Source organism: Periplaneta americana, chromosome 10 (genome assembly GCF_040183065.1).
Source record: "Periplaneta americana isolate PAMFEO1 chromosome 10, P.americana_PAMFEO1_priV1, whole genome shotgun sequence".
NCBI lineage: Eukaryota > Metazoa > Arthropoda > Insecta > Blattodea > Blattidae > Periplaneta > Periplaneta americana.
Window position 1 is genome coordinate 31585996 of NC_091126.1, and position 27422 is coordinate 31613417.

At 35.6% G+C, this 27422-nt stretch overlaps 1 protein-coding gene across 1 annotated transcript in view; it reads right to left on the reverse strand.

The window, feature by feature from the left end:
• mav (maverick) overlaps window positions 1-27422 on the reverse strand; it is a 77023-nt gene that overhangs the window by 35619 nt on the left and 13982 nt on the right. The window contains exon 2 of the mRNA XM_069837090.1: window positions 9661-9805. Coding sequence (XP_069693191.1) covers window positions 9661-9805 — 145 coding nt within the window. The remainder of the gene's footprint in view (window positions 1-9660; window positions 9806-27422) is intronic.

Consider the following 27422-nt stretch of genomic DNA (forward strand, 5'->3'; position numbering starts at 1 on the left):
CTAGAGGTTTTTTATTTATCTAGAGAAAATCAAAACTCGAGTGGGATTTAATTTACTATTACACGATTAGAAGAAAGTATATAAAGATTAGAAGTAACGAAGTACTCCAATACAATAAAATATTAATTGACTTAGGAAAATACAACTGTCTTCAAATGTATTATTGTACCATCTCAACATTACGCTAGATGGCAGTAGTGTTTTATGATTAGCTGTTTTCTTGTTATCAGTTGTGCTAACTATGGAATCTTCATTGAACTCTGTGGACGGTTAGTACTCAAGAAGGCTTTGTTGATTCAGTTTCATTTTTATTAAAACATTTGCATTCCACTTCAATCATCCGGATCCCAGTAATCAACGTCACTTGACAGATGATTTTCAATAAATCTCAGTATTAAACAATCTCTGATACGTGACTATCCATAATATCATATAGCAGAAGCTATAACTAACATAACCTAAATAATATAAACAAGTGTTAGATAAGTTTCAATTATGGATGATGATATAAACAAGAAAAGTTTTAATTAACGATGATGACATAAAAAATAAACATGAATAATTTTAAAAGAAACAATAATTATTGAAAGTACAATTTTTAAATTTGAATGTTTTAGTGGTTGGTGTTAGTGTTTTATATTAGACGTGTGCGTAAAAGAAGTGGAACTCGTTGATGTACATGGTGTATTCTTCAACTTATTCAGGATTTCCGAATGGTGCTCTTCATATATTTGTAAATAGGGTTTCAGGGAAGATGCATAGCTATGACCAGTGATCTTTATTAATTCTTGTTCTTGAATGCCAATGCGAGTCATATTTGAAACTGCTGTGCATCGACTGCAGTGGTTTGTAATTTTCTGTTGACGTCCAGACCAATGCAGTTTGAAATGTTGGCAAACAAAGAAACAAATGCTAGGGTAGCGATAAAAATAAACAAATGCTAGGGAAGCGATAAAATTAAACAAATGCTAGGGACGCGATAAAATTGTGCGATAAGCAGCCATGATTGGTTGAAAGACGTCCTTTCGTACCGTTTTATTGGTCAAAAGTAGTGTGACGGAGTAAAAGTGTAATAGTCATAGTATTACTACCACAAGCCCGATTTATTATGCGATGAATTCACGAGAAGTATAGCTACGAGTGGATTTACAAATAGTGAATGAGTAGCACGAGTAGTATTTGTTTCGACTATTTCATGAATATGATAAGCTAATATGCAGAATAGTATTAGAAAGCTAGCCAAATAAATAAGGATTGTCCTTTAAGACAATAGATTAAGATCAATAGCAAACCCACGAACTTTTTACTGCACATTTCAAAGCGGCTTGTTCTTCGCCGAGCCCGGGTTTGTTGACAGTCACATGCACATAGATGTAATAACCTACCTCACTATTTTGTCATCATCCGGGAGTTGAATTAACACTGTCACTTGTTATTTTAGGTACAGGTCTACTATTAAAAATTATATAAAAGATATTTACAGTAGATGAATCACTGTTTAGGCCCTAACAATGAGATTAAATTGTCACGGCACGCTCACGAATTGCAGCTAACCTGGAGACCTTGGTTACAACTGACCTACCTTATGCACAGAAAGAAATATTAATATTTAATTTGTATTACGCAACACTAATACTTTGACGTTATGAACTTAACGTAAGAAGCTATTGAAATACAGCTGCAGGAAAATCATTCATAAATAAACAACAAATTATTTTAAAACTCTCACAGGCTAAATAAATTAAAAAAAAAATCATTCAAACTCATAAGGTCTTGCGCCTTTAGTTATTGTAAAGTCTATACCTTCTTCCGATCGTTCAACATGTTCCATGAGGACTTGGTTACAACCGATTCCACAAAATAAAACTGCCGCGTAGGTGCGGTAATTTGTATGCGATACAATTTTGTGATGATTTTGCGTTGTTCTATATAGCTGTGATTGGTTGAAACTCAACGGATTCTTACAGAACATTCAGGAATGAATGTAAAAATGAAGTAGTCACCTCACTAGGTGCTACAATTTGCCTGAACAAAAACTAATAAAACTATATTTCTTTACTAAGATAAAGTTAAGTTCAATGGGCTGAAATGGATTTAGAAGATGACAATCCCAAGAATTCATGGAGTATACATTTTCTGTTATATTATTTGCTATTTTTATTCGTAGCTTTTTCTATGTACCGTAAACTGGGGTAAAGAGGATCACATGTGGTAAAGTGGATCATATGTGTATTGCTTAGATAAATCAGCGCCACATGGATCACACATGCAAAGAAAACCTTTCTTCTATAAATTCCACTAAAAATAGTTTTCTTTGCATGTGTGATCCATGTGGCGCTGACTTATCTAACAATACACATATGACCCACTTTACCACATGTGATCCTCTTTACCCCAGTTTACGGTAATAATAGCCTCACCCTTATCTCCAGTTACTAGTTTATTCCGAAATTATGTAGATATAAAGTGAATTTTAAGTTCCTAATTCCTGTTTATTGTTAGTTATTATTATTATTATTATTATTATTATTACTAGTATTATTTGCAATGGCCGAATCCAGAAATGCATATAGAGTGTTAGTTGGGAGGCCGGAGGGAAAAAGGCCTTTGGGGAGGCCGAGACGTAGATGGGAAGATAATATTAAAATGGATTTGAGGGTGGTGAGATATGATGAAAGAGACTGGATTAATCTTGCTCAGATAGGGACCAATGGCGGGCTTATGTGAGGGCGGCAATGAACCTCCGTGTTCCTTAAAAGTAAGTAAGTATTATTTGCATCTCAAAATCAATTAAGGACGATTTGATTTTTTTAAACTGCTCAACTTGTAAATATGGACAGACGGAATAAAAATGAAGCTGTACTAGAAAGAGTAGGTGAAGAAAGAACGATGCTGAAACTGATCAGGAGGAGAAAAATGAATTGGCTGGGTCACTGGTTGCAGAAGAATATATAAAATGATAGAGGACATTAAGATATATGGATCGTATGTGGGGACTAAAAGAATGATCTAAAATAAGAAAGACTGGAGATTGCTGGGTTTGCAGTGAAAGACCTGCCGTTGGGCAGAAAAGAATGAATGAATGAATGAATGAATGAATGAATGAATGTTTATATAACAACGGAGTTTGAAAAAAATTATCTACAATATAGTAATGATGTTTTAATATTAGAATAAAAATTACTATAATCTTATAGTAATATACTTTATTCAAATTGTGGTTAAGGTTCTAATTCAATTTTAATGTAGCCTAATCATTATTACCAGTATTACATTTTTGTGCTCAAAATTCCATGTCATTTCTGTTTTGCCGAAAGCTAAACGGTGTCAGGTATCTTATTTTTCGTCATGTCTTTATATTTGTAAGTTCTTTGATTTAGGCCTACCATTTCTATGGATGTTTTGAAAATAACATATTTGAAACGAAATCTAGCCAGCAATAAATGAATGATTTCTGCATTTCCCGTATGGAGCAGTTATGGCCTGGAAGCACTACGTCATTATATGATGACGTCGAGCACCAAATTCACTTGTTTTTTTCTTATATTTGGCTTTTTCAGCGGAAAGTTAAGTATCGTCTCTGAATACGGATCCAGCACTTTACTTTATATGACCTAACTTCTGACTTGAAGTCAAGACGAAGTGAAATTGAAGTGACGTTCTTGAATACGGCCTTAAGTCTAAGATTTTGGACTTCCCAAACGTGTATTAAGATTTAATCTCTCCAAACTCGTGTAATATTCTTCGTTTCCCATCGCTAAAGAAACTGTAAACATTGTATCAGTAATTTATTTACTGACCATTTCAATTGCAGAGTTTATTAAATGCCGAGATTGAACATGGGCAAGAAAAGGCCGATAAATTTTGCCAGGAGCCCTCTATCAGAGACAGGGTCCTCCTACGCGCCGTAAATCTACGACGCGGAACTCCCAAGCTTTACTTCCTTCCCTCTCGGAAGAAACTATGCTAAGGATTTTATCACCATTTGAAATCCATCGTCCTCGACCGGTTCTGAAGCCGCGAACCTAGGATGTAATAGCTACACCACCGAGGACGAATCGTAAGTGTTATGGGACACCAGGACTGAGTTTTTGGCCAAAACGACAAAAATATTTTTTTTTTTGTTTTTTTTTTTTTAAATATGTAAATAGTTACCTTATACATTTATTTAACATTTGTCCTATATTTACCCTTCGCCCGCCATTTTCAGAGATCTGGCGCCAATTTTTAAAATGCTACGCGCAGCTCTTTAAACCTAACACATACACTAACAATAGTGTTTTCTTTTTTTATTGGGTTATTTTACGTCGCTGTATCAACATCCCTGGTTATTTAGCGTCTGAATGAAATGAAGGTGATAATGCCAGTGAAATGAGTCTGGGGTCCAGCACCGAAAGTTACCCAGCATTTACTCGTATTGGGTTGAGGGAGAACCCCGGAAAAAGCCTCAACAAGGTAACTTGCCCCGACCGGGATTCGAACCCGGGCCACCTGGTTTCGCGGCCAGACGCGCTGACCGTTACTCCACAGGTGTGGACTTGTGTTTTCTCAAAACTACGTTTTTAGTCAATAAAAAGGTCGTATAAATTTTTAACTTTTGAAAATTAAATAAAATTATCAAGCAAAATTAGGATTTCTGTAAAAAAAAGATATCCCATTAACCAGTTCTCTAATATAAAAATCCATGCGTAGTTTTCTTAATCATGTGATGTAAGTCCTTTACAGAAAATTTTAATACGCAATACCAATTCTGAAGCCGTCAGGGATGTTTTGAATTCACGCATAATTTAATACCATTGAAATAACTGAAAATTATTATCTAAGGAACTAATGCATGAAATTTGATTACGTTTCATAAAAGGTAAAGGCAACCCCATGACAGGCAGAACGGCCCAGAGGCTGGGTCGGGAGGTTAAGTCTCCCTCCCACTTTTACAGACAATCGTCAAGTTAATGGCAATAGGGGTGTCAATCCTACTCTTTTTATTTTATTTGAGTAGGTTGCTATACGACGTTGTATCAACATCTAAGGTTATTTAGCGTCTGAATGAGGTGATAATTTCGGTGAAATGAGTCCGGGGTCCAACACTGAAAGTTACCCAGCGTTTGTTCAAGTTAGGTTGAGGGAAAACCCCGGAAAAACCAGGTAACTTTCCCCGGCCCGTATTCGAACCCGGGCCACCTGGTTTCGCGGTCAGACGCGCTAACCGTTACTCCACAGGTGTGGACTTGAATCCTACGTCCCCGCCATCTTTACCCCCAAGGAAATGCCCCTGGTACTCATTTCCGTTACAGGATGAGTAGACCTCAAGGCCATAGTGCGGCTGAAAGGATTAAGGCTGGTTCAGAATAAATCGGAAAAGAGAATCGGAACGAAAACGAAAACGGTAAAATTGTTAAAATGTATACATTTAAATGTGAGCATTCACAATTAACGAAAAGCTTGCCGGAGCCCAGGATCGGGAACGAAGAGTTGGCCAAGTTTCAACTTTGGCGTTCACGTTTCCGATCACAGCCCACTAGATTCATTCTATTGCAATCTAAAAGCTATTTTGTCGTCGTATATTTTGTAGCAAGAAGACCGTGACATAACCTATGCATTATTTTGTTCTGTGCTGTGCCTCATGGAGCAAGTTTTATTTGATGAGATTCTAATATTGAAATCCTCACATTTACGATTAGCGGCGCGCCTCGTATAAAGATGAGAAAATGAAGGAGAATACGTGGCTTTCAGTAGCTGCATCTTTGAACACCGATCGGAAGCGAATCATATTTTATTACTGTATTGGTTGTATTACACACTACATATTCACGCTTCAATTCAATAACAACTAGTGTTGTGTTCATTTTTGTTCTATTACAAATGTTTCTTCTCTAATTATTTTGCGTTATGGTAGGCTTAAAATAGGTTGTGATAATAAAAATGCATGGTCATATTTATAGTACCGTACCTAATGAAATGTTTCGGTTGAAATTTCGAAGGTAGTTAACCTGCGTTTATGTTGGCTGCCTTGTACTCATGAGAGAACGCCATTGGTCAATTATACACAAATAACAGCAGAATCCGTAATATCGACTTTACATATAGTTATTGACATACATATCGATGCGCATCTACGTTGGACAATAACTTCATTTAGGTCAAAATTACATAAATTCTTACTTAACAGATTAATTGCTGATTAATATTTGTTACTTATAATGAAACTAACATCTGTCCATTCTTATTATTATCATTAATTTCTCTAAATAGACTTACAAAACCTCTAATGGCAATTACATTAATATTCTCATTATAGAAATATGTTTTAGATATATATATATATTTTTTTTTTCTCCCTGTAACATAGTCCTAGTAAGGTTACTTACTTACTGGCTTTTAAGGAACCCGGAGGTTCATTGCCGCCCTCACATAAGCCCGCCATTGGTCCCTATCCTGAGCAAATTTAATCCATTCTCTACCATCATATCCCACCTCCCTCAAATCCATTTTAATATTATCTTCCCATCTACGTCTCGGCCTCCCTAAAGGTCTTTTCCCCTCCGGCCTCCCAACTAACACTCTATATGCATTTCTGGATTCGCCCATACGTGCTACATGCCCTGCCCATCTCAAACGTCTGGATTTAATGTTCCTAATTATGTCAGGTGAAGAATACAATGCGTGCAGTTCTGTGTTGTGTAACTTTCTCCATTCTCCTGTAACTTCATCCCTCTTAGCCCCAAATATTCTCCTAAGAATCTTATTCTCAAGCACCCGTAGTCTGTGTTCCTCTCTCAAAGTGAGAGTCCAGGTTTCACAACCATAAAGAACAACCGGTAATATAACTGTTTTATAAATTCTAACTTTCAGATTTTTCGACAGCAGACTGGATGATAAAAATTTCTCAACCGAATAATAACAGGCATTTCCCATATTAATTTTGTGTGTAATTTCCTCCCGAGTATCATTTATATTTGTTACTGTTGCTCCCAGAGGTAAGCTTATATTAAATTAATTTTCATCATTTTATTAGCTATCTCAAATATTAAATTAATTATAATTGATTGAATTAAATTAGCTCATAAATTAAGTTACTACTTTACCTTATAGGTTTATCTAAATTTAAATAAATATGTAGTCTACTAGTTTTTAAAACTGAGAACCTTTTAAGTGTAGTGTAAATATTTGTAAATTAAATATGCATTGTATTGATTAAGGCTGGTTGAGTGGAAGAGAAGGCCTTATGGCCTTAACTCTCCCAGCGAAAATAAAACATTATTATTATTATTATTATTATTATTATTATTATTATTATTATTATTATTACGTTCTCGGTTTATTGTGAATCAAAAATTTTCATATTCACGTCCTCTACTTCTCGTTTTCATTCTGGTTCTCGTTCCCGGTTTATTGTGAGCCAGCCTTTAGGATCCTTGGAAAAATCCATGACTCCGTCGGGAATCGATCCCGCGACCTTCTGGTTTTGTAGAGTTGCGACGCTATCCGCGCCCCATTAAATTTGGTACTGTTATTTAAATGTACAGATACAAAAATTCACCGAATTTGAAAGCAATTGATCAAAATCTTTAGCGGTCTTACTAATAAAAACTCTATATACAGACGTTTAACTGTCTTATACTTATACAATGAGTAGCTCGTTTATAAGTCGTATGTAAATTCCTTACTAATAATCACAACATACATCGTGTATAACAGTACAACTGTTAACGCAGCTACGTCATAGTTTCGTCATTACTTAATTACAAACGGTAATAGAATATCTGAGATTCTCTATTGCATCCGGTAGAGCGCTCTAGTGTGCCGTGTTAAGTATCGATAGTACAACTGGCTCTCATCGATTACACACTATATTTTGGTCAAAGAGTACAAGCTACAGCAATATTATTCTACTTATGCTGTGCTCTTTGGTATGTTCTTCTGTGGTTACAAGGCATCTATCATAAAATGACAGTCGATACGAACAGCTGTTAGAGAGGCGGCCATTTTTTTCTCTATATACAACCACAGTGTACTATATACAGTCGCGAAGCTTGAGGTGTTTTTTTGCAAATCTCGTGATAAAGCGCTCCAAGCGGTTAGCAACTAGAAACAATAGACTGTCCATGGTCGACTTTGGACTGTGTCGTATTTCTATCGAGTGCTAGCTCGTTGCGTATTTCACATTGATGCTTGTGAAATGTTCGTTATTGGTTGTAATGAAAATGTTAATGGCTAAAATATAATAATTGGACTAATAATATGGGACAAGGAGGAGATGTTTGTAGTGCTATAAATTGTAGCAACAGTAAGAGAAAGAGGCCAGAGTTATCCTTTGTCCGATTTCCGAAAGATTCAGAAAGGTTCCTGGGTTTCCACAAGAATGCTGTGCAGAAACAAAACTCTTAATTTTGAAGTTCTTTGTGACTGTTAGAATACATTATATCCTTAAATTTCACAATGAAATGTTTCAGTCTAACCGAAAGGACATTAGATACCGGTTAAAGTTCTGTCACTTAGGCTGCTAAATTTCCAGAGAAATAAAGGTTAGGTCTACTTTTTTTTTCAGAGGATATATTTTTAATTGTAGCTATTAATTTTGTTATTATTTTTATGTGTTATTTTATTAAAGACGTAGAAAAATTAAGTTCGTTTTAATGAAATTTATTGATCACGTTTTATTTTCAATTCTGGTGAGATTATTATTGCTTAGGCCTATTTTTTTCAAAGGATATGTTTTTAATTATAGCTGTTAATTTTGTTGTTATTTTTATTTGTTACTTTACTAGAGACGTACAAAAAGTCTGTTACAATAAAATTTATTAATCACGTTTTATTTCCAATTCTGGTGTGATTATTATTGCTTAACCTCATCCCACTTTGTTAACTACGTAAGCCTACACTACAAGTACCGGTACACATAAGTTACTCCATTAATTCATATTTCCATTATTATTGTTGTAAAGGGTAATGCAAATTAATATTTATTGGTTCCATAGTTAATTATCGCCATAATCTTGAATGAGTGAAGCGATTATTGTAAATTTCAGTTCGTTTTGCACAAACAAAAATTATATTAACTTATTTCTTGCAGGTATCTTCGAGTTTATGGTGGAATTTAATATACTTAATTAAAATAATAAATTAACTTTATGCATTTAATATTTCAATAATGGAAGGAAGGTGTTAATTTTTCCAAAAGAACACGACAACGAAAGTATAACATATTTTGTAGTCTGCTAGGAGAGAGATCTGCGATGATGAGGCGATAGTAGCCATCCTAGTGGTGGGCAACTACCCATGTTTGCATTTTTAGTACATATCGAGCTCGCAACTGTATATAGTAGACTGTGCATCTATCATAAAATGACAGTCGATACGAACAGCTGTTAGAGAGGCGGCCATTTTTTTCTCTATATACAACGTTTAAACAAGGGGTTTCATGTATACAACTACTGCAAAGCAATTCCCATTGTATAGTTGCAGACTGTTTATACATCCGTCGCTTATGCAAGGTTTATTAGTAACGTTTTCTGTCTCAACTCTGCAGAAGTCTCGTATAAAAACTGTACACGGTTTATTAGTAAGACCGTAGAAGTTTCAAAATTCAGTCCCTGTTGGGAGGCAGACTACGAAAGCAAGCGAGCGTGCTGGCGGGCGGAGCGCTGCACCGATACTCACCGTCGTGGGTGAAGCTATAGAACCTCTGCGCCGTGACGCCGAGGTGCTCGTGCTGCTGCTCCTTCTGGCGCCGGCGTCGATTCTCCTCCACACTGCGCAGGTACACGCCGTACATCCGCGCGTACTCCTCTTGGCTCACGTTCATCTGCACACATGCAGAGCGAAGTCAGTGAAACAAGGTCGGACTTCGACCCGAGCCACGCGTCAAATGTTCGAAACCACTTTTATACTATTGTGACGAAGCTGCTAATTGTGGAACCACTAAGCCGGTGTTGTTCGGTTATACAACTCTGAGTAATAGGCTATTGTAAACCCGTTGTGCGTATTTACTGACACACAAAGGATAAGATTGACAGATGTTTTAATAAGAAACTGAGCTCGAGTTTTAGGATGCAAAGAACTCAGGCTGGTTTTTCGAGGTGATTTTAGACTGCTTGAACACGATTAAATTTTTCTTCCAATTCAATACTTTATAAGAAAAGATTTGAAAAATATCTGTCAAAGACTATGTTTCGTATTGCTAAAGATTTGCCATTTTAAAACATGTATAGGGACATCAGTTTATTTTTACTAACATTTTTAACCCTTTCCAGCCCAATGATTCCATATGGCATCATACACTTTACCTGCTCTGAGAATGCATGTAAAATGCCAAATGACTCCATATGTTATCATAGCCATATTCTTAGTTATTTTTAAGATAGCTGGCACTCCTGAAATCCCGAAACAAAACACTATCGGGCAGCGATTCTCCTTCATGTCAAAATATTTATTTTAATTTTCAATTTAATTTGGGCTGGAAAGGGTTAATATTAACTTGGTTATACCTCTGGATCAACGCCGTTTGCTACCCCCTTCCACGACTAGAGTTCGATGATATTGGCGTAATGTACAAACAAATCACTTTACTAGGTATAGGAGGGAAGAAAAGTAGTTCATCCATTTACGTAAACTAGGAAATATCGCGCTTTTAAGTTTGATAATTTTCATTAGGCTTTTGTTTAATCAAAATACAGTGCAGTATTAATAATGAGTGTTTTTACTCACGATCTGAGCTGTCCATGTGGACGTATTCATTATGCAGTGTATATTATACTGTCTACAGCAGGGAATGAAGTTAAATTGAAAAATAATCATAATATGGATATTTAAACACATTTTGTTTTAAATGGTGGCCGTTCATTTCGATGCAGGCTTCAGTTATTTTCTGCATATTATCGCACTATAGACTATTGTACCTAATCCCAATTACCAGTTTCGTTCTTCGTACTAGTATCTCATGTTGAAATAATTCTGTACCTACCCTATAAAAGAGTTCCTTACGTACTGTAAATTCAATCTTCACTTCTGCCCGATCCGAAAAGATAAAATTACTCAGACATACTATCTACTGTCCGTCCAAGTGGTTATGTCATAGGGTCGTAGAAAGGGAGGAAATCACGTGACATTTAATTACTTAACGAGCCCATTTTATTTAAGCTATTTTAAACAGTTGTATAATATTATGTAGACGTCCAATTCCTAACAGAAATTAATGTTTTCAGAAAAGAGCTAAGCCACTAGCTGGCGAATAAAAGCTGGTGGGGAAAACCGGGATACGACCTAGGCAAATGGACGACAGTACCTGTGCGAAAATGATTCAATATTGAAAGCTCTTTCGTCATTGGAAAACGCGAACATATTTTTGGAACGTACTGCTTACTATAACCGTAAGGCTACTATGACTGTATATGCGGTCTTGGATCTGTGTGGAGGACGGTTGAACTTCATTAGTAGAAGGGGTGGGAGTGAAGTACATTAAAAAACTCAGGTAAAATAAAAATTGAAGTAAAAATAAAATGATGTCCCTGTACTTCAAGTTTATTTAACCTACCAAATATTACAATATACTTAAGTAAATCCTTTGGAGAGTAAATAGTCTATACAACACAATATTTGTATCAGGTCATTCCATGTAAACTTTGACATAACCATTAACATTTTAAGGTTTTTTTTGTGGATTTTGACAAGTAATAATTAATTTTACAGTTATTGTCATATAACAAACCAAATATTGATCTTGTGTCTTCAGTAGTATTCCAGATTTTTTAATTACGACAAATGGGTAAAGTTAAATGTTTTGAATTTATAATTTATGTTTTGAGTTCATTTTTGCAAAATTCCAGTAAGTCAAGTACCAAATCAAAAAGAAAAATGTTATAGTTATAAATTTACGCTCTATTTATTAAAACTGTTAATGATTTCGCCATGCAATATGGCATCTTCAGACATTGATTAGAAATATCTTATGAAAACAAATATTACAATACGATTGTGAAGACGATACATATCAAAGTATAGTTAATGAATGTCAAAGTTAAAAATATTAATATAGTGAAACACTTAAGCGCACAAATTACAATCAAAATTATTAACTATGCATATTTAATCAAAATAACAATGTCACATTACGTTAAAGTATATGTAATAAATACTACTTATCAAATGGGTGTATCACAAACAACTACCCTATGGAAAGGGTTTTTTTTAGCATTATGCAGTGATTTTTGTTAGAAAATATAAGTTTTTTAAGCTGGTATTTAAATATATAAATTTATTATATATGCATATTTTTATATAAGTTTATATATTTACTTATTAAGTATGATAATTATTATTTATGATATTTTGTAAAAATATGCATATTTAATAAGTTCATATATTGAAATACCAGCCTACAATAACACTTATATTTTCTAACAAAAATCACTGCATAATGTTAAAGAAACGAATTATACTTTGATGTTTATTGCAACATACAAACCTATCACATCACACTAAGTGATACAATATCCTGATTATATTACAGCAGTCATTCTCTTCAGATCACTTAATAATTCTTAAACCACAATGAAACACTTCCTAATGAACTGTGTACAACGTGACGTTCAGATTAATTTATTATTAAACATTTATTGAATGGTGTTGCAGAACAAAATACTTTCAGACATTTTCGGGAGTAAAACAGCTTCATTCAGAGACATATGCACAAAAACGGTATAACCTACATATTAAAAAGAGGGAAAAAAACAGCTTTGACAATGTTATAAGGCGAGAGCAAAAAACACGAGAAATTCGATGTGATATACTTAACCCCAGCGATGCTTCCTGATTCCAGAACACTCATAGTTATCCCTTGCAGCCAAGAGATGGCAGCACTAATCTGGAAATTTTCCATTTTGAGGATTAGACTGTTTTTTTGCACATATAGGCCTACTCTTAAAAATATAATTGATGGAATTAATAGCACATTTCTTAAATAAACAATACATAAAATGAATGTGTAAACAAACAAATAAATCACTGATTAAATGTTCAACTTCTTTGCTGTGTTAATATTTAGGATTTACCTTGGCTGACTAGTTTCGAAGTCTTGTTCTTCATTGTCCAAAGCCATAGTTACACAGTAAAGAAGTTGGAAGTTTAATCAGTGATATATGTGTTAAAAGTGTATATATATATATATATATATATATATATATAAATGAAGAAAAATAAATAAACAAATATAAATATTTATATAGCCAATAAAAAACGTAGCATACTTCTCATCTTTAGGCCGTAACAGTAAAATTATAAATTTTCATTCCTGCAGAAACGTTTCATATTTCTCTTGAAACGTAAAACACAGAAAGAAATTTCGAGACTAATAACCAGGCTTCGAGACTTGGGACCCGATACAATACGTTTACTGTGCTTGTACTATAGGTTGTTGACTCGCTGCATGTAGAGATGTGTTGAGGTAACAACGTTGCTATTTAGAATAGGGTACGGTAGTATGGGGAAACGCAAACATATGGACATTCTGAAAGTAAATATACATTACACAATGACAATGTCAAAAGAATGTCAAAAAGCATTTATTCTCCTGTCTTTTATAAGCATTTGTGTTTAATTATACACAGTGTTAATGGTGGAAATAAACGTGTAGCAATTTTAATTTCTTAATTTATCCTATTGGTCGTCTTTAGGAAGTGCAGTTACAGTACAGAATTGCAATGTACTACAAGATACATTTTCAGTGTCTCAAACGTAAATCTTTTTCAGTTGTCTAGCAAACACAGTTTGTACTGTGAAAAGATGCGCTCTACATCGCATGACTTTACAGGAGCAAAACAAAGAAACCTAACATCATTGCAATCTCTAAGAGACAGTCCTTTATTCTCGGGTGACTCTATGTCCACTAATTTGCTGTTTATATACACAGTGTTCCATATCCGTTATTTTTACATAAAATTGATTTCCACTTCTGTTTTACACGTTCAGTAACCGGTGTACTTGTGTCTCATTAATTCTCTGCATAATTTCCTCAACTAATTTGAGAGCTTCCGGCATCTCTTGCTCTGATTTTTCTAACCGTGTAATAGTTTCAGACACAGTTTGAAAATAGGTTTGTATGAAAACCAAACTATTCATCAGAACCTTCAAATCCAGAGCGTTTTCCTTTGCGTATTTGTTGTCATTCATTCTACAGTACCCCAACCCACTGTACGCTTTACCACTATACTCAGTACGCCGTTATGCGGATTTCCCACTGAACTGCTCTATCGGATCCGAAGTCTCGAAGCCTGCTAATAACGTAGAAACGAAATAACATGGATCCCACGCAGCCCGTGAACATTTGGACAACGAAGCCGATAAGGAGTAGGTATTCTCCGAGAGATGTCTAAATGAAATAATCAATAACCATACAACGAAAACATCTAAAAGTAAAGCAAAGATCATTCGGTTAAAAGCAAAATAGTAATCGATAATGAAAGTATAGAGAAAGTCGGCCTAAAATTAAATATTTGCGGTGATTAAGGTATATCACATGAAAATGAAAAAGATGCAACAGAAATAACATCAAAATTGATAAGGGTAACAGATTTTATTAACAGCAAATTTAAACTACCATATGTGCAAAAAAAATACAAGAATTAGGCCTACATTATATGGTATTTTAAATAATATTATGACTAAAACATATTATGGAAGTGAAAAATGGACTTATAAACAAAGGGAATTAAAAAGAATACAGATCGTAGAAATGCGACATATTATACTTGTTTTTTTGAAAGATGAGACATGACAGTTAAGCGGCCGATCTTGGAACTACAGTGCCATGTTGCCAATATGGACTGCCACGCTGCCAGCTGATGGAAGCTAGCAATTGTCGTTAAGATGGCTGACGTTAAAACATTCATTGACAATTGACGCGAAGGTAAGAAAACAATACAAAAATCGACAGAGAATCAAAGACGAAACGTGCCAATGCTAACATTATGTGCACAATAAATGTCGCCAAGAGAGCTATTAAGCACTCGCCACGTGGGAAGTGTAACTTTGGTAACCGTTGTTACCATAGCAACAGGTCTACCACGCTATGTAACATTCATTTGTTTTTCCGATCGCAACGCTCTTGTCATGTCCCATCTTTAAAAAAAAACAAATATAGTAATTCTGTAGATTTTACAGTAATGGACAGAAATCAATTTTGGAAGTGTTAAAAATAACCTCAATATTGCAACATGTAAAAAATTACAGATCAAATTGAATCAGTCACATTGAAAGAAAGACGAATTTTAGGGTACCAAAATTCATAAAAAATTGCCAGCTAATAGGAAAGAAACGGTTGGACAGACCAAAGAAGAGATTGCATGAGAGCAAAACAGGTCAGTTGGCCTAAATTCCATGAAAGGAAGACAACGACGACGAACATTTTCCGAGTAACATCTGTAGTTTGAATGTGGAAAGTTGCCAACTACGAAGCGAAACTAAATGTCTATGTAATGGAGCCCGTAATTAGGATTACATTTGCACAACCTGATCCAAAGTGTTTCGTGAGCCATCGTCACTGGGCTGCCAACGTGTGACTCACGGTAGCCACTAGTCTGAGTCAGACAAGCCGAACCTCAGACAATGCGGAGGTCGCAAGCCCAACTTGCCGCGTCGCGTCGGGCCAAATAATTACTCACAGCTGACGGCTCGTGGGGGGCTCCTCGCTGGAATGCGAAGAATTGACCGACTCTTGGAGTCGCAGGCAAAGGAAAACAAGGTGGGAGATGGCTGACGAAATGTGGGTCGTCTGGCTGAAAGACGGAAAGAAGCTCCGTGATCGGAACAGAAACGCCTCGTAAGTAAATGAAAGATCATTAAATTATTCAAATACGAAGATAAAGAGTACCAGAAGAGGGATTTTTCGATAATATTGCTGCACATGCATACTTCTACAGCCACTTTAACAATCTTTCTACATAACTTCTTCAATAGATGATAAGCAGGCTTCGAGACTTTGGACCCAATACAATAAGTTTACTGTGCTTGCATTATAGGTTGTTGATTCGCTGCAGGTAGTGAAAGGTAGAGATGTATTCAGGTAACAACGTTGCTATTTAGAATAGAGTACGGTGGTATGGGGAAACGCACACATATGGACATTCTGAAAGTAAATATACATTACACAATGACAATGTCAAAAGAATGTGAAAAGCATTTTATTCACCTGTCTTTTATAAGCATTTGTGTTTAATTTTACACAGTGTTAATGGTGGAAATAAACATGTAGCAATTTTAATTTCTTCATTTATCCTATTGGTTGTCTTTAGGAAGTGCAGTTACAGTACCGAATTGAAATGTACTACAAGATACATATTCAGTGTCTCAAACGTAAGTCTTTTTTATTTGTCTACCAAACACAGTTTGTACTGTGAAAAGATGCATCTACGTCGCATGACTTTATAGAATCAAAACGAAAAAACCTAACAATTGCAGTCTCTAAGAGACAGTCCTTCATTCTCGGGTGACTCTATGTCCACTTACTTGCTGTTTATATTACGAAATGCTCCATATCCGTTATTTTTACATAAATTTATTTCTATTTCTGTTTTACATGTTCATTAACCGGCGTACTTGGTGTCTCCATTAATTCTGTGTCATTTCCTCAACTAATTTGAGGGCTTCCGGTATCTCTTACTCTGACTTTTCTAACCGTGTAATAGTTTCAGACACAGTTTGAAAATAGCTTTGTATGAAAACCAAATTATTCATCAGAACCTTCAAATCCAGAGCATTTTCCTTTGCGTATTTGTTGTCATTCATTCTACAGTACCCCCACCCACAGTACGCTTTACCACTATACTCAGTACGCCGTTATGCAGATTTCCCACTGAACTGCTCTATCGGGTCCGAAGTCTCGAAGCCTAATGATAAGACACGCGTGGACTATGAAGAGAAAAGATAATCAATGAGACAGCTACAAAGATTTGATTTGACTAATTCTACGTGATATGGAATTTAGGCTGCATTTCATAGGTTTATCAATGACAAAGTTGGACCTATCTCCGAAATAGTTTGTTTACGAAAATGGAAATATTTTTGAGAAAAATTTCTCAATGGCAGACTGAGTCACAACTATTTAATACATTCTAATTCTATATATGTACAGACCTAGAAAAACGTTTTCTCTCACAGATACTTTATAAGTCCCAGAAAGGAGGCAATGCGCATGATCACACATACAACGAAACAAAACTAATTTTATTACCTCAACTAGCCCATTTCTTGTGAACCAGGTCGCTCGTCCTCTGATCATGCGTAATGCCTCCTTTCTGGGACTTGTAAAGATCTGTGCGACAAAATTTTTATTCTAAGACTGTACATTACGTAACTCTATCAATCCAGTTATCAGACTTGCGTGAGGAGGTGCGAACCTGACGTAAATGTTTTTGTAACATATTCGGGTTCTTGAACTTTACTTGAATTGACTACTGGTCTTACGCCCACATATTTTGACAGAGGTGAACGATCATCCAAGGAGTACGGCGGTAATGTGTGGTCATTACGATGACCCCGCAAGCGCTCTGTTACTGAGTGTGCAACAAGTGTAGGACATGATCCGACATATTGACTTTTACTTGCATTGCAACTTACGGAATTTTTTGTCTACGTAAGTAGAGAACTGTCTGTGATTTTTATTATAATAATAGCATTTCTTTATTTTTTTCTTTCTTCCTCTCTGTTTATGATTTACAATCTAGCAGTAGTATTAGTAGTTTTATTTTGCCTGGCAGAATTAAGGCCATAAGGCCTTCTCTTCCACTCAACCAGGTTTCAATAATACACATGAAATGCAAAGTTAAGTGATAGATTACAAAACAACGCAAAAGAAGGTACCTTAGAAATTATATAAAATATAGTAGAAAATTATAAATAGTCAGGATCAGTTACATAATATAAGGAGAATATAAAATAAAGTAGAAAATTACATATAATCAAAATCAGTTGAAAAGCAAAATCGTACTATATGGCAAACAGATACAAATGATTAAGTAATATATCAAGATAATAAAAACGGGAAAAAAAAGAAAAGAGAGGAGAAATAAATAACAACTTGATCATTAAGACTATTTAGAGACTTTCACAAAAGTCTAGTTCCTGTTCAATAAAACAATTTCTAAGTAGAATGTAGGCCTACTTAAAATCTAAGGGGAGAATACACTATATCTTTTGACCAACACTAGATAGATACACATTCCAGGTCTCCTTGACACAACACATAATCATCGCTGAGACAACACAGGACGCACATTACACCCAATCCCGTGGGCGGAAGATACATCCCTTTCATTGCACAAGCTTGGAATAGAAAGACGGACCGCTTGGATGGGAAGCTCAGAAGTCGAGACTATGGACTTAATAGTGGTCATAAAATTATACAATCATGTAACTTATTAACTCTTTTAAATCAGTAACACTATAACGTCGCCTTTTGTAAAACATCTACCGATCGACACTTTAAGTGACTTCCATAAAACGAAATATGAAGCTTTGCTGTTCATTGTTGAGAGTACAAGTTCAATGTATGTACTGCACATTTATGATTCTACTGGAATGCAAGATTAACGCACCCATAAAATAGAGAAATAATGTTCAAGTCTCGACGATGATCGGTGTAATACACGATACCTACGGTGAATAAGCTCATAACTTACTGTTACCACATTGTAGGATGTAGAAACTGTCGCAAGAGTTGCGTTACATCTCGTTTGTACTTATTGCGCAACATTGCGATTCGTTGCCTTAGTTTAATTCATCTGCATTCCTTTTCAATTTATTAACCTTGAAGCAGCAGCTTCGATCTGCTTGTCTGGTGGTGGAGATTCTTCGTTAATGGATGCTGATGTTGAGATTATATTGGGCCACACGTATTTCACCTTATATTTGAACTTTGGTTTGTGATATGAAACAAGTCACTATCAAGGACGTTCACTTCTCAAGAAATAAGCGCCGTTTCCTACTGCAGTCTGCTACACGTTTCAACATGCACGAGGTTTACCTCTCACAGGGGTAGATTCTGTGTATGCACATTAGAATAGATTATGTTAATCCTACAGCTTATAATATATGTAGTCCATGACTGCTCCGTGAAGTTATGCAGTCCACAAATTATTATTATTATTATTATTACTATTATTATTATTATTATTATTATTATTATTATTATTATTATTATTATTATTGTTATGATTATTATATCGTCACTGTTATCTTCCGCTGATTCCAATCAATATCTATATTCATTATATTCCATGTTGGTCTCGTTCATCCGGTGATTTCAATCAATTTCCATATTCATTACATTCTCGTTCATCCGGTGATTTCAACCAATATCCATATTCATTACATTCCATGTTGGTCTCGTTCTTCCGTTGATTTCAATCAATATCCACATTCATTACATTCCATGTTGGTCTCGTTCTTCCGGTGATTTCAACCAATGTCCACATTCATTACATTCCATGTTGGTCTCGTTCTTCCGGTGACTTCAATCAATACCCATATTCATTACATTCCATGTTGGTCTCGTTCTTGCGGTGATTTCAACCAATATTCATATTCATTACATTCCATGTTGGTCTCGTTCTTCCGGTGACTTCAATCAATACCCATATTCATTACATTCCATGTTGGTCTCGTTCTTCCGGTGATTTCAACCAATGTCCACATTCATTACATTCCATGTTGGTCTCGTTCTTCCGGTGACTTCAATCAATATCCATATTCATTACATTCCATGTTGGTCTCGTTCTTCCGGTGATTTCAACCAATGTCCACATTCATTACATTCCATGTTGGTCTCGTTCTTCCGGTGACTTCAATCAATATCCATATTCATTACATTCCATGTTGGTCTCGTTCTTCCGGTGATTTCAACCAATGTCCACATTCATTACATTCCATGTTGGTCTCGTTCTTCCGGTGACTTCAATCAATATCCATATTCATTACATTCCATGTTGGTCTCGTTCTTCCGGTGATTTCAATCAATATCCATATTCATTACATTCCATGTTGGTCTCGTTCTTCCGGTGACTTCAATCAATATCCATATTCATTACAATCCATGTTAGTCTCGTTCTTCCGGTGATTTCAACCAATATACATATTCATTACATTCCATGTTGGTCTCGTTCTTCCGTTGATTTCAATCAATATCCACATTCATTACATTCCATGTTGGTCTCGTTCTTCCGGTGATTTCAACCAATGTCCATATTCATTACATTCCATGTTGGTCTCGTTCTTCCGGTGACTTCAATCAATACCCATATTCATTACATTCCATGTTGGTCTCGTTCTTGCGGTGATTTCAACCAATGTACACATTCATTACATTCCATGTTGGTCTCGTTCTTCCGGTTACTTCAATCAATATCCATATTCATTACATTCCATGTTGGTCTCGTTCTTCCGGTGATTTCAACCAATGTCCACATTCATTACATTCCATGTTGGTCTCGTTCTTCCGGTGACTTCAATCAATATCCATATTCATTACATTCCATGTTGGTCTCGTTCTTCCGGTGATTTCAATCAATATCCACATTCATTACATTCCATGTTGGTCTCGTTCTTCCGGTGACTTCAATCAATATCCATATTCATTACATTCCATGTTGGTTCGTTCTTCCGGCGATTCCAATCAATATCCATATTCATTACATTCCATGTTGGTCTCGTTCTTCCGGTGATTCCAATCAATATCCATATTCATTACATTCCATGTTGGTCTCGTTCTTCCGGTGACTTCAATCAATATCCATATTCATTACATTCCATGTTGGTCTCGTTCTTCCGGTGATTTCAACCAATATCCATATTCATTACATTCCATGTTGGTCTCGTTCTTCCGGTGACTTCAATCAATATCCATATTCATTACATTCCATGTTGGTCTCGTTCTTCCGGTGATTTCAACCAATGTCCACATTCATTACATTCCATGTTGGTCTCGTTCTTCCGGTGACTTCAATCAATATCCATATTCATTACATTCCATGTTGGTCTCGTTCTTCCGGTGATTTCAACCAATGTCCACATTCATTACATTCCATGTTGGTCTCGTTCTTCCGGTGACTTCAATCAATATCCATATTCATTACATTCCATGTTGGTCTCGTTCTTCCGGTGATTTCAATCAATATCCATATTCATTACATTCCATGTTGGTCTCGTTCTTCCGGTGACTTCAATCAATATCCATATTCATTACAATCCATGTTAGTCTCGTTCTTCCGGTGATTTCAACCAATATACATATTCATTACATTCCATGTTGGTCTCGTTCTTCCGTTGATTTCAATCAATATCCACATTCATTACATTCCATGTTGGTCTCGTTCTTCCGGTGATTTCAACCAATGTCCATATTCATTACATTCCATGTTGGTCTCGTTCTTCCGGTGACTTCAATCAATACCCATATTCATTACATTCCATGTTGGTCTCGTTCTTGCGGTGATTTCAACCAATGTACACATTCATTACATTCCATGTTGGTCTCGTTCTTCCGGTGACTTCAATCAATATCCATATTCATTACATTCCATGTTGGTCTCGTTCTTCCGGTGATTTCAACCAATGTCCACATTCATTACATTCCATGTTGGTCTCGTTCTTCCGGTGACTTCAATCAATATCCATATTCATTACATTCCATGTTGGTCTCGTTCTTCCGGTGATTTCAATCAATATCCACATTCATTACATTCCATGTTGGTCTCGTTCTTCCGGTGACTTCAATCAATATCCATATTCATTACATTCCATGTTGGTTCGTTCTTCCGGCGATTCCAATCAATATCCATATTCATTACATTCCATGTTGGTCTCGTTCTTCCGGTGATTCCAATCAATATCCATATTCATTACATTCCATGTTGGTCTCGTTCTTCCGGTGACTTCAATCAATATCCATATTCATTACATTCCATGTTGGTCTCGTTCTTCCGGTGATTTCAACCAATATCCATATTCATTACATTCCATGTTGAGCTCGTTCTTCCGGCGATTTCAATCAATATCCACGTTCATTACATTCTACGCTTGTCCTGCTCTTCTGGCAGTTTCAAACCACTTACATTCGTCCAGCTTTTTCGGAGGTTTTCAATCACAACGATGTCCATTGGACTTCTGTGGTGGCTGAGTGGTAAGAACTTCAGCTTGACACGCAGGCGGTCTGGGCTCGAGTCCCGAGCAGTCGTGGAATTTTTCAATGAATAATCCATAGTGATACTTGTGGCGAACAAGATCGCAGTTGGGTTTTTTCTCGGAGTTCTCCCGTTTCCCCATAATAGGCACCTGCATTATTTCGTCTGTATTTCTCCATTTCGTCATCATTCCATAGCATTCCCAGAACGCCGCCTGGCGACACACAGTGGAAATGCGCCTAACTTGAGGGTTAGCGCAATAAATCTTTAAAGGTCGTAGAGCTGTGTCACAGTGCCCCCTTCCGAAATTCCATTCCATTCCATGTCCATTACATTCCACACTTGTCCTTTCTTTCGGTGATTTTCAACCATGTCCATGTACATGTTCTGTTTTAATTTTCATCATGACGTCAGCTTTGCCAACCTCTCTACAACGGATACGAATGATGCGCTGAAGAGCCAGACTGCGTAAATGTATCTTGCTTTTTCCTTCAACGTCCTGAAATAAAAATATAGGCCTACTTAAAGCCTTGGTTTTTCTGAACTGACGCATGCGAGTTGCGACGTGCGAGGCCCGCCTCGCACAAATCCGGACAACACGGAAGATAGTGAGTGGTTTCTATAGCTGCGAGGTGCGAGGTCTGCGTACCTTGGAGTTATAGAAACCACTCACTATCTCTCGTATAGACCGGATTTGTGCGAGACGGGCCTGGCACCTCGCAACTCGCATGCGTCGGTTCAGAAAAACTAAGGCTTCAGGGTACGAATTAACGTACGTCAGTTACTATAAGCTAAAGATAAACATACTATTTACGGTTAAGCGATTTGTGTAGATCGAAACATGACAATTAAGCATGTTATTAGGTTTTAGTGCGAACTTCACTTTTCTGTAGAAGGAGTTGTTAAGCCGTGGTTTTCCTGAACCGAGCATGCGACGTGCGAGGCCCGCATCGAACAAATCCGGACTACACGAGAGATAGTGAGTGGTTTCTATGGCTGCGAGGTGCGCAGACATCGCATCTCGCAGTTATAGGAACCACTCACTATCTCTCGTGTAGTCCGGATTTGTTCGAGGCCCCGACTCACACCCCGCATGTCGCATGCGTCGGTTCAGAACGTATGATCGGATCTCCAGAATCGTGGTCGGCTGTGATATTTTATACCCGCATACAAACACAACTCTCCGCTCTTTAATAGCCAGTGAATAACTAACTGTAGGGCGTTTTTGCTACAAAAATTGAAGACTAAGTTATGTGGTATCTACTTGCATCTTTTCCGTACATGCGGGTGTCCGATGTGACTGTTGCTCACAAGAAATGAAGTTAAACTCGTTTCCAAGTGCTTCAACTGATAATTACATTCATACTTCTTGCTCTTTGAAGGAGTGCTTGTCGCGTCGGTGGAGTTGGTGATAGCGAGGCTTTAATTAGCGGGACGAATCCGATAACTTTCCAAGGGATTACCCGATATTTACTTACTGTGGGGAACCCTCAGAGAAAACCAAAGGAATCAGGCCGAGCGAAAATCGAAACCAAGCTCAAGTGCAGCTTCAGCACGCTTTTACGCCGCTTCCGTGTCTTTAATACCTGGAGACAAGTCAACACGTTAACACTAGAAAGAAGGAGGAGTCCTTTTTCCTTATTTATGAGGACATTAATCCTATGCTACATGTCATATACAATTGTAGCTCTATGACATTTCTTAATTTTACCAATATATTGTTCACCTGAAATCTGGACGTTGAAACTTTTATAGAAGTGAAGATATTAAAAGAAATACCTACAAAGACTGAGGGGTCAAATTGATATCCGTCGATATTATCAGTATGTATGTAAAGTCAGCAGCCCGAAGACTGGTCTGAACGTGACACCAAGTGACACCAATAAGGCATCACTCATTAGGCAACTGAGCCATGAGATAATGGGGTGGGTTGGCCAGTTCCTTCCCCCCTCCATTGTATACATCGCTGACTAGATACATAATACACTAATCAGACTTGAGATGTAATTATCAGTAATGAAGTATAATGATATTGTCCACACCTGTGGAGTAACGGTCAGCGCGTCTGGCCGCGAAACCAGGTGGCCCGGGTTCGATTCCTGGTCGGGGCAAGTTACCTAGTTGAGGTTTTTTCCGGGGTTTTCCCTCAACCCAATATGAGCAAATGCTGGGTAACTTTCGGTGCTGGACCCCGGACTCATTTCACCGGCATTATCACCTTCATCTCATTCAGACGCTAAATAACCGAAGATGTTGATAAGGCGTCGTAAAATAACCTGCTAAGAATATATTATTCAATTAGTGACTAGTTATGGACTCAATTCTATGCTCTGAATTCAAACTGTGATGGTATGTGCAAAATGTCTGTAGAGAGTGTGAAAAGAAGCGAATTGTGTGGTGTGATATGTGAATAATATAAGTTGATAAGAGAATGTTCCAAAGCAAAATAAAATTCGTAAATACTATTATATTTTTAGTGACTGTAGTTCAGTGGTTTAGAATAGTTCTTATAACAGTTGGAAAATAACGAAAATAGTACTTACTAAAAAGACAATAACTTTAATCCTAAACACTATAATATTTAGAATCTTACTGCTTTGTGCTACCTATTGACTTTTATACTGACTGTACTTCTCTTATGAAGAGCCATCATTATGATACTTAAAAATATATTGCTAACGCATTACATTATATATTACACAACCAAATCATTTTTCCGTACATATTAAGGCAATATAAAACAAGGGGTCAAAATGACCCTCTCAGTCTCTCTAGGTATGTCACCATATCCAGTCTTCTTAGTGTTAAAATGTATGATGCGCAATTATTGGTTTCAATGTAACGGTCCTTTAGTTCGAATATAAAGTTTCAAGAGAATCACCAATCCGTCCTTAACATCTTCGTGCTCGCCAAGTGACATGTTGAATTTGCTTATCAGTTGGAAATGTCACTGAAAAATCGAAATATAAGGCGAAAAGGTTATTGCGGAATTCGAAACAAATCGGAACTTTCAAACGCTTCATTCAAATCGCATTAAATGGATGTAATAATCGCCCAGTTCGAAGCTATAAACATGGATGCCGAGAATCACGCGGACAGATAAAGGACAATTTATAGTTCAATAAATTCCAATCATTAATCAGTAGACATTAGACTTTCCAGTTAATTCACACTGATGTTGCTCGGCCCACATACGCGTATCGACGGTGACCCGAGATATCTTCAATGAAGCTCACTCCGAAATTGTCTCCGATAAAGCATTCATGTTACGATTTCTTGCTTATATAACAGATACTTATGTCAAGAACTATCACATCGCGTCTTGTTCTCTTAAAACTTTTCAAAATGTGACATTGATTTCAATTTATAATTGAAGACTATAGGGAGGCTATGGCTAAACTAAAAGGGCCGTAATGCCAATGATGATGATGATGATGATGATGATGATGATTGAAAACTATCTTAACACTAGAATATTAAAGATATTCTACACCCGTGCATACTAATCAGGAGTAAAATTTACTCATATATTTTTCAATCACCACTAACTAAAATCTTAAGAGAGTATTTTATGATTACCTTCATGTTTATTTTTTGTGGATAAGAAATTTTAGCATGATATATTATGTGAATTAAGATTCAAACATCAATTTATGCAGTATTTACTGCATTGCTGAACTACATGATTTTTATTTATTTATTTATTTATTTATTTATTTATTTATTTATTTATTTTTGATATTTATTTATTTATTTAAATTTAAATATACAGAATAAAGAATAAAGAATATAATTACATAAAAACAAGAGAAATAGAAATAAAATAATACAAACAATATAAAAAGGAGATACAGTAGTATTAACAAAATATGAGACCGAATGAGCAGCGCTCGTGTTCGGTCGCAGTTCAGATATAATATTAATAGGCCTATAAGAGAATATAAAATAAAATAAAATAGAAAATAGAATTAAAAGTACAGTTACAGAAATTATACAATACAATATTAATATAAGAGAAATATAGAAAATAAAATAATAATAATAATAATAATAATAATAATAAATAAGTAAAATAAAATAGGAACTAAAATTTAAATTTTTAAATTATAGCAGCAATGGAATTATATAATATAATATTAACACTAGAGAAGAATAATATCGCACGTGAAAAGTAGGACAATATATATATATATATATTTCAAAATTATAGAATACAAATATAACATAGGTTTTATATATATAATTATAATATTATTATATTATATTATCTATTATAATATTATAATATTATATTATAATATAATATTATCTCTGTAAATTTGAACATGAAATTAAAAAAAAGGAATATTACAATGGACATTCAAAGTAATCAGGGCTCTCGAGTAAAGAAGTGAAATCGTGCAGAGTGAGTAAAATTTACTCAGGTGTAGTGTTCTAGAGTTAAGGGAGTCCGGAAAGATTCTATCTTACCAATGTTAAAAATGCATACATAGCCTATAATATATAAAGATTACAATCCTGCAAAAAATATGATTTATATAATGTACCTTTCTGATTGCTTTAAAACAGGGATTTTTTAAAATATTAATTATTTCCAAAATCAAAATTAATAAAAAGTGGAAATTTTTAGAACATTTTTCAAGGCTTGTAAGAGCCTAACTTCTTTGAAATGCAAGAAATAAAAAATCTCCATGCCAAAATATACTCAAGGCCTCAATAATTTTATCCCTTAAGTTTGAACCAATTCAGATAAATACATCCTGAGAAAAAGAAAATTGTATATTAAAATTTACAACTTGCGGGAAACGGGCTTCAAAGTTTGTCAATGCATTCCAACACCATATGATGGATTGTCAGCAACCTCATCTTCATCTTCAGCACAGTAATATATGTGTATCATATATCATTGGAAAGGAGAAATTCTGTAGATTATGGATAAAAAATAATTGAAAATTTGGAGCTTTTCAACTTTCCGGTCCCCTATTTCTTGTTGGACATATATGAAATGTTGAATTAAGTGTAACGAATTTGATATTAATTTATTTGTTACGGTATGCCTATGTTAGGAGTCTTCTTGGAGTGAATATACAGTAGGCTACAGTACATTTTAGTTGAAAGTTTATTGAATTTTAAAAGTAATTTCTTTGAAAACAATCACTTCAAAGAATACATGCATACCTCAATAATCAATTGTCCAAATTACATCAAATTTTGCAAAGATTTTCGTTATTGTATATAAAAAAGTTTTCACAA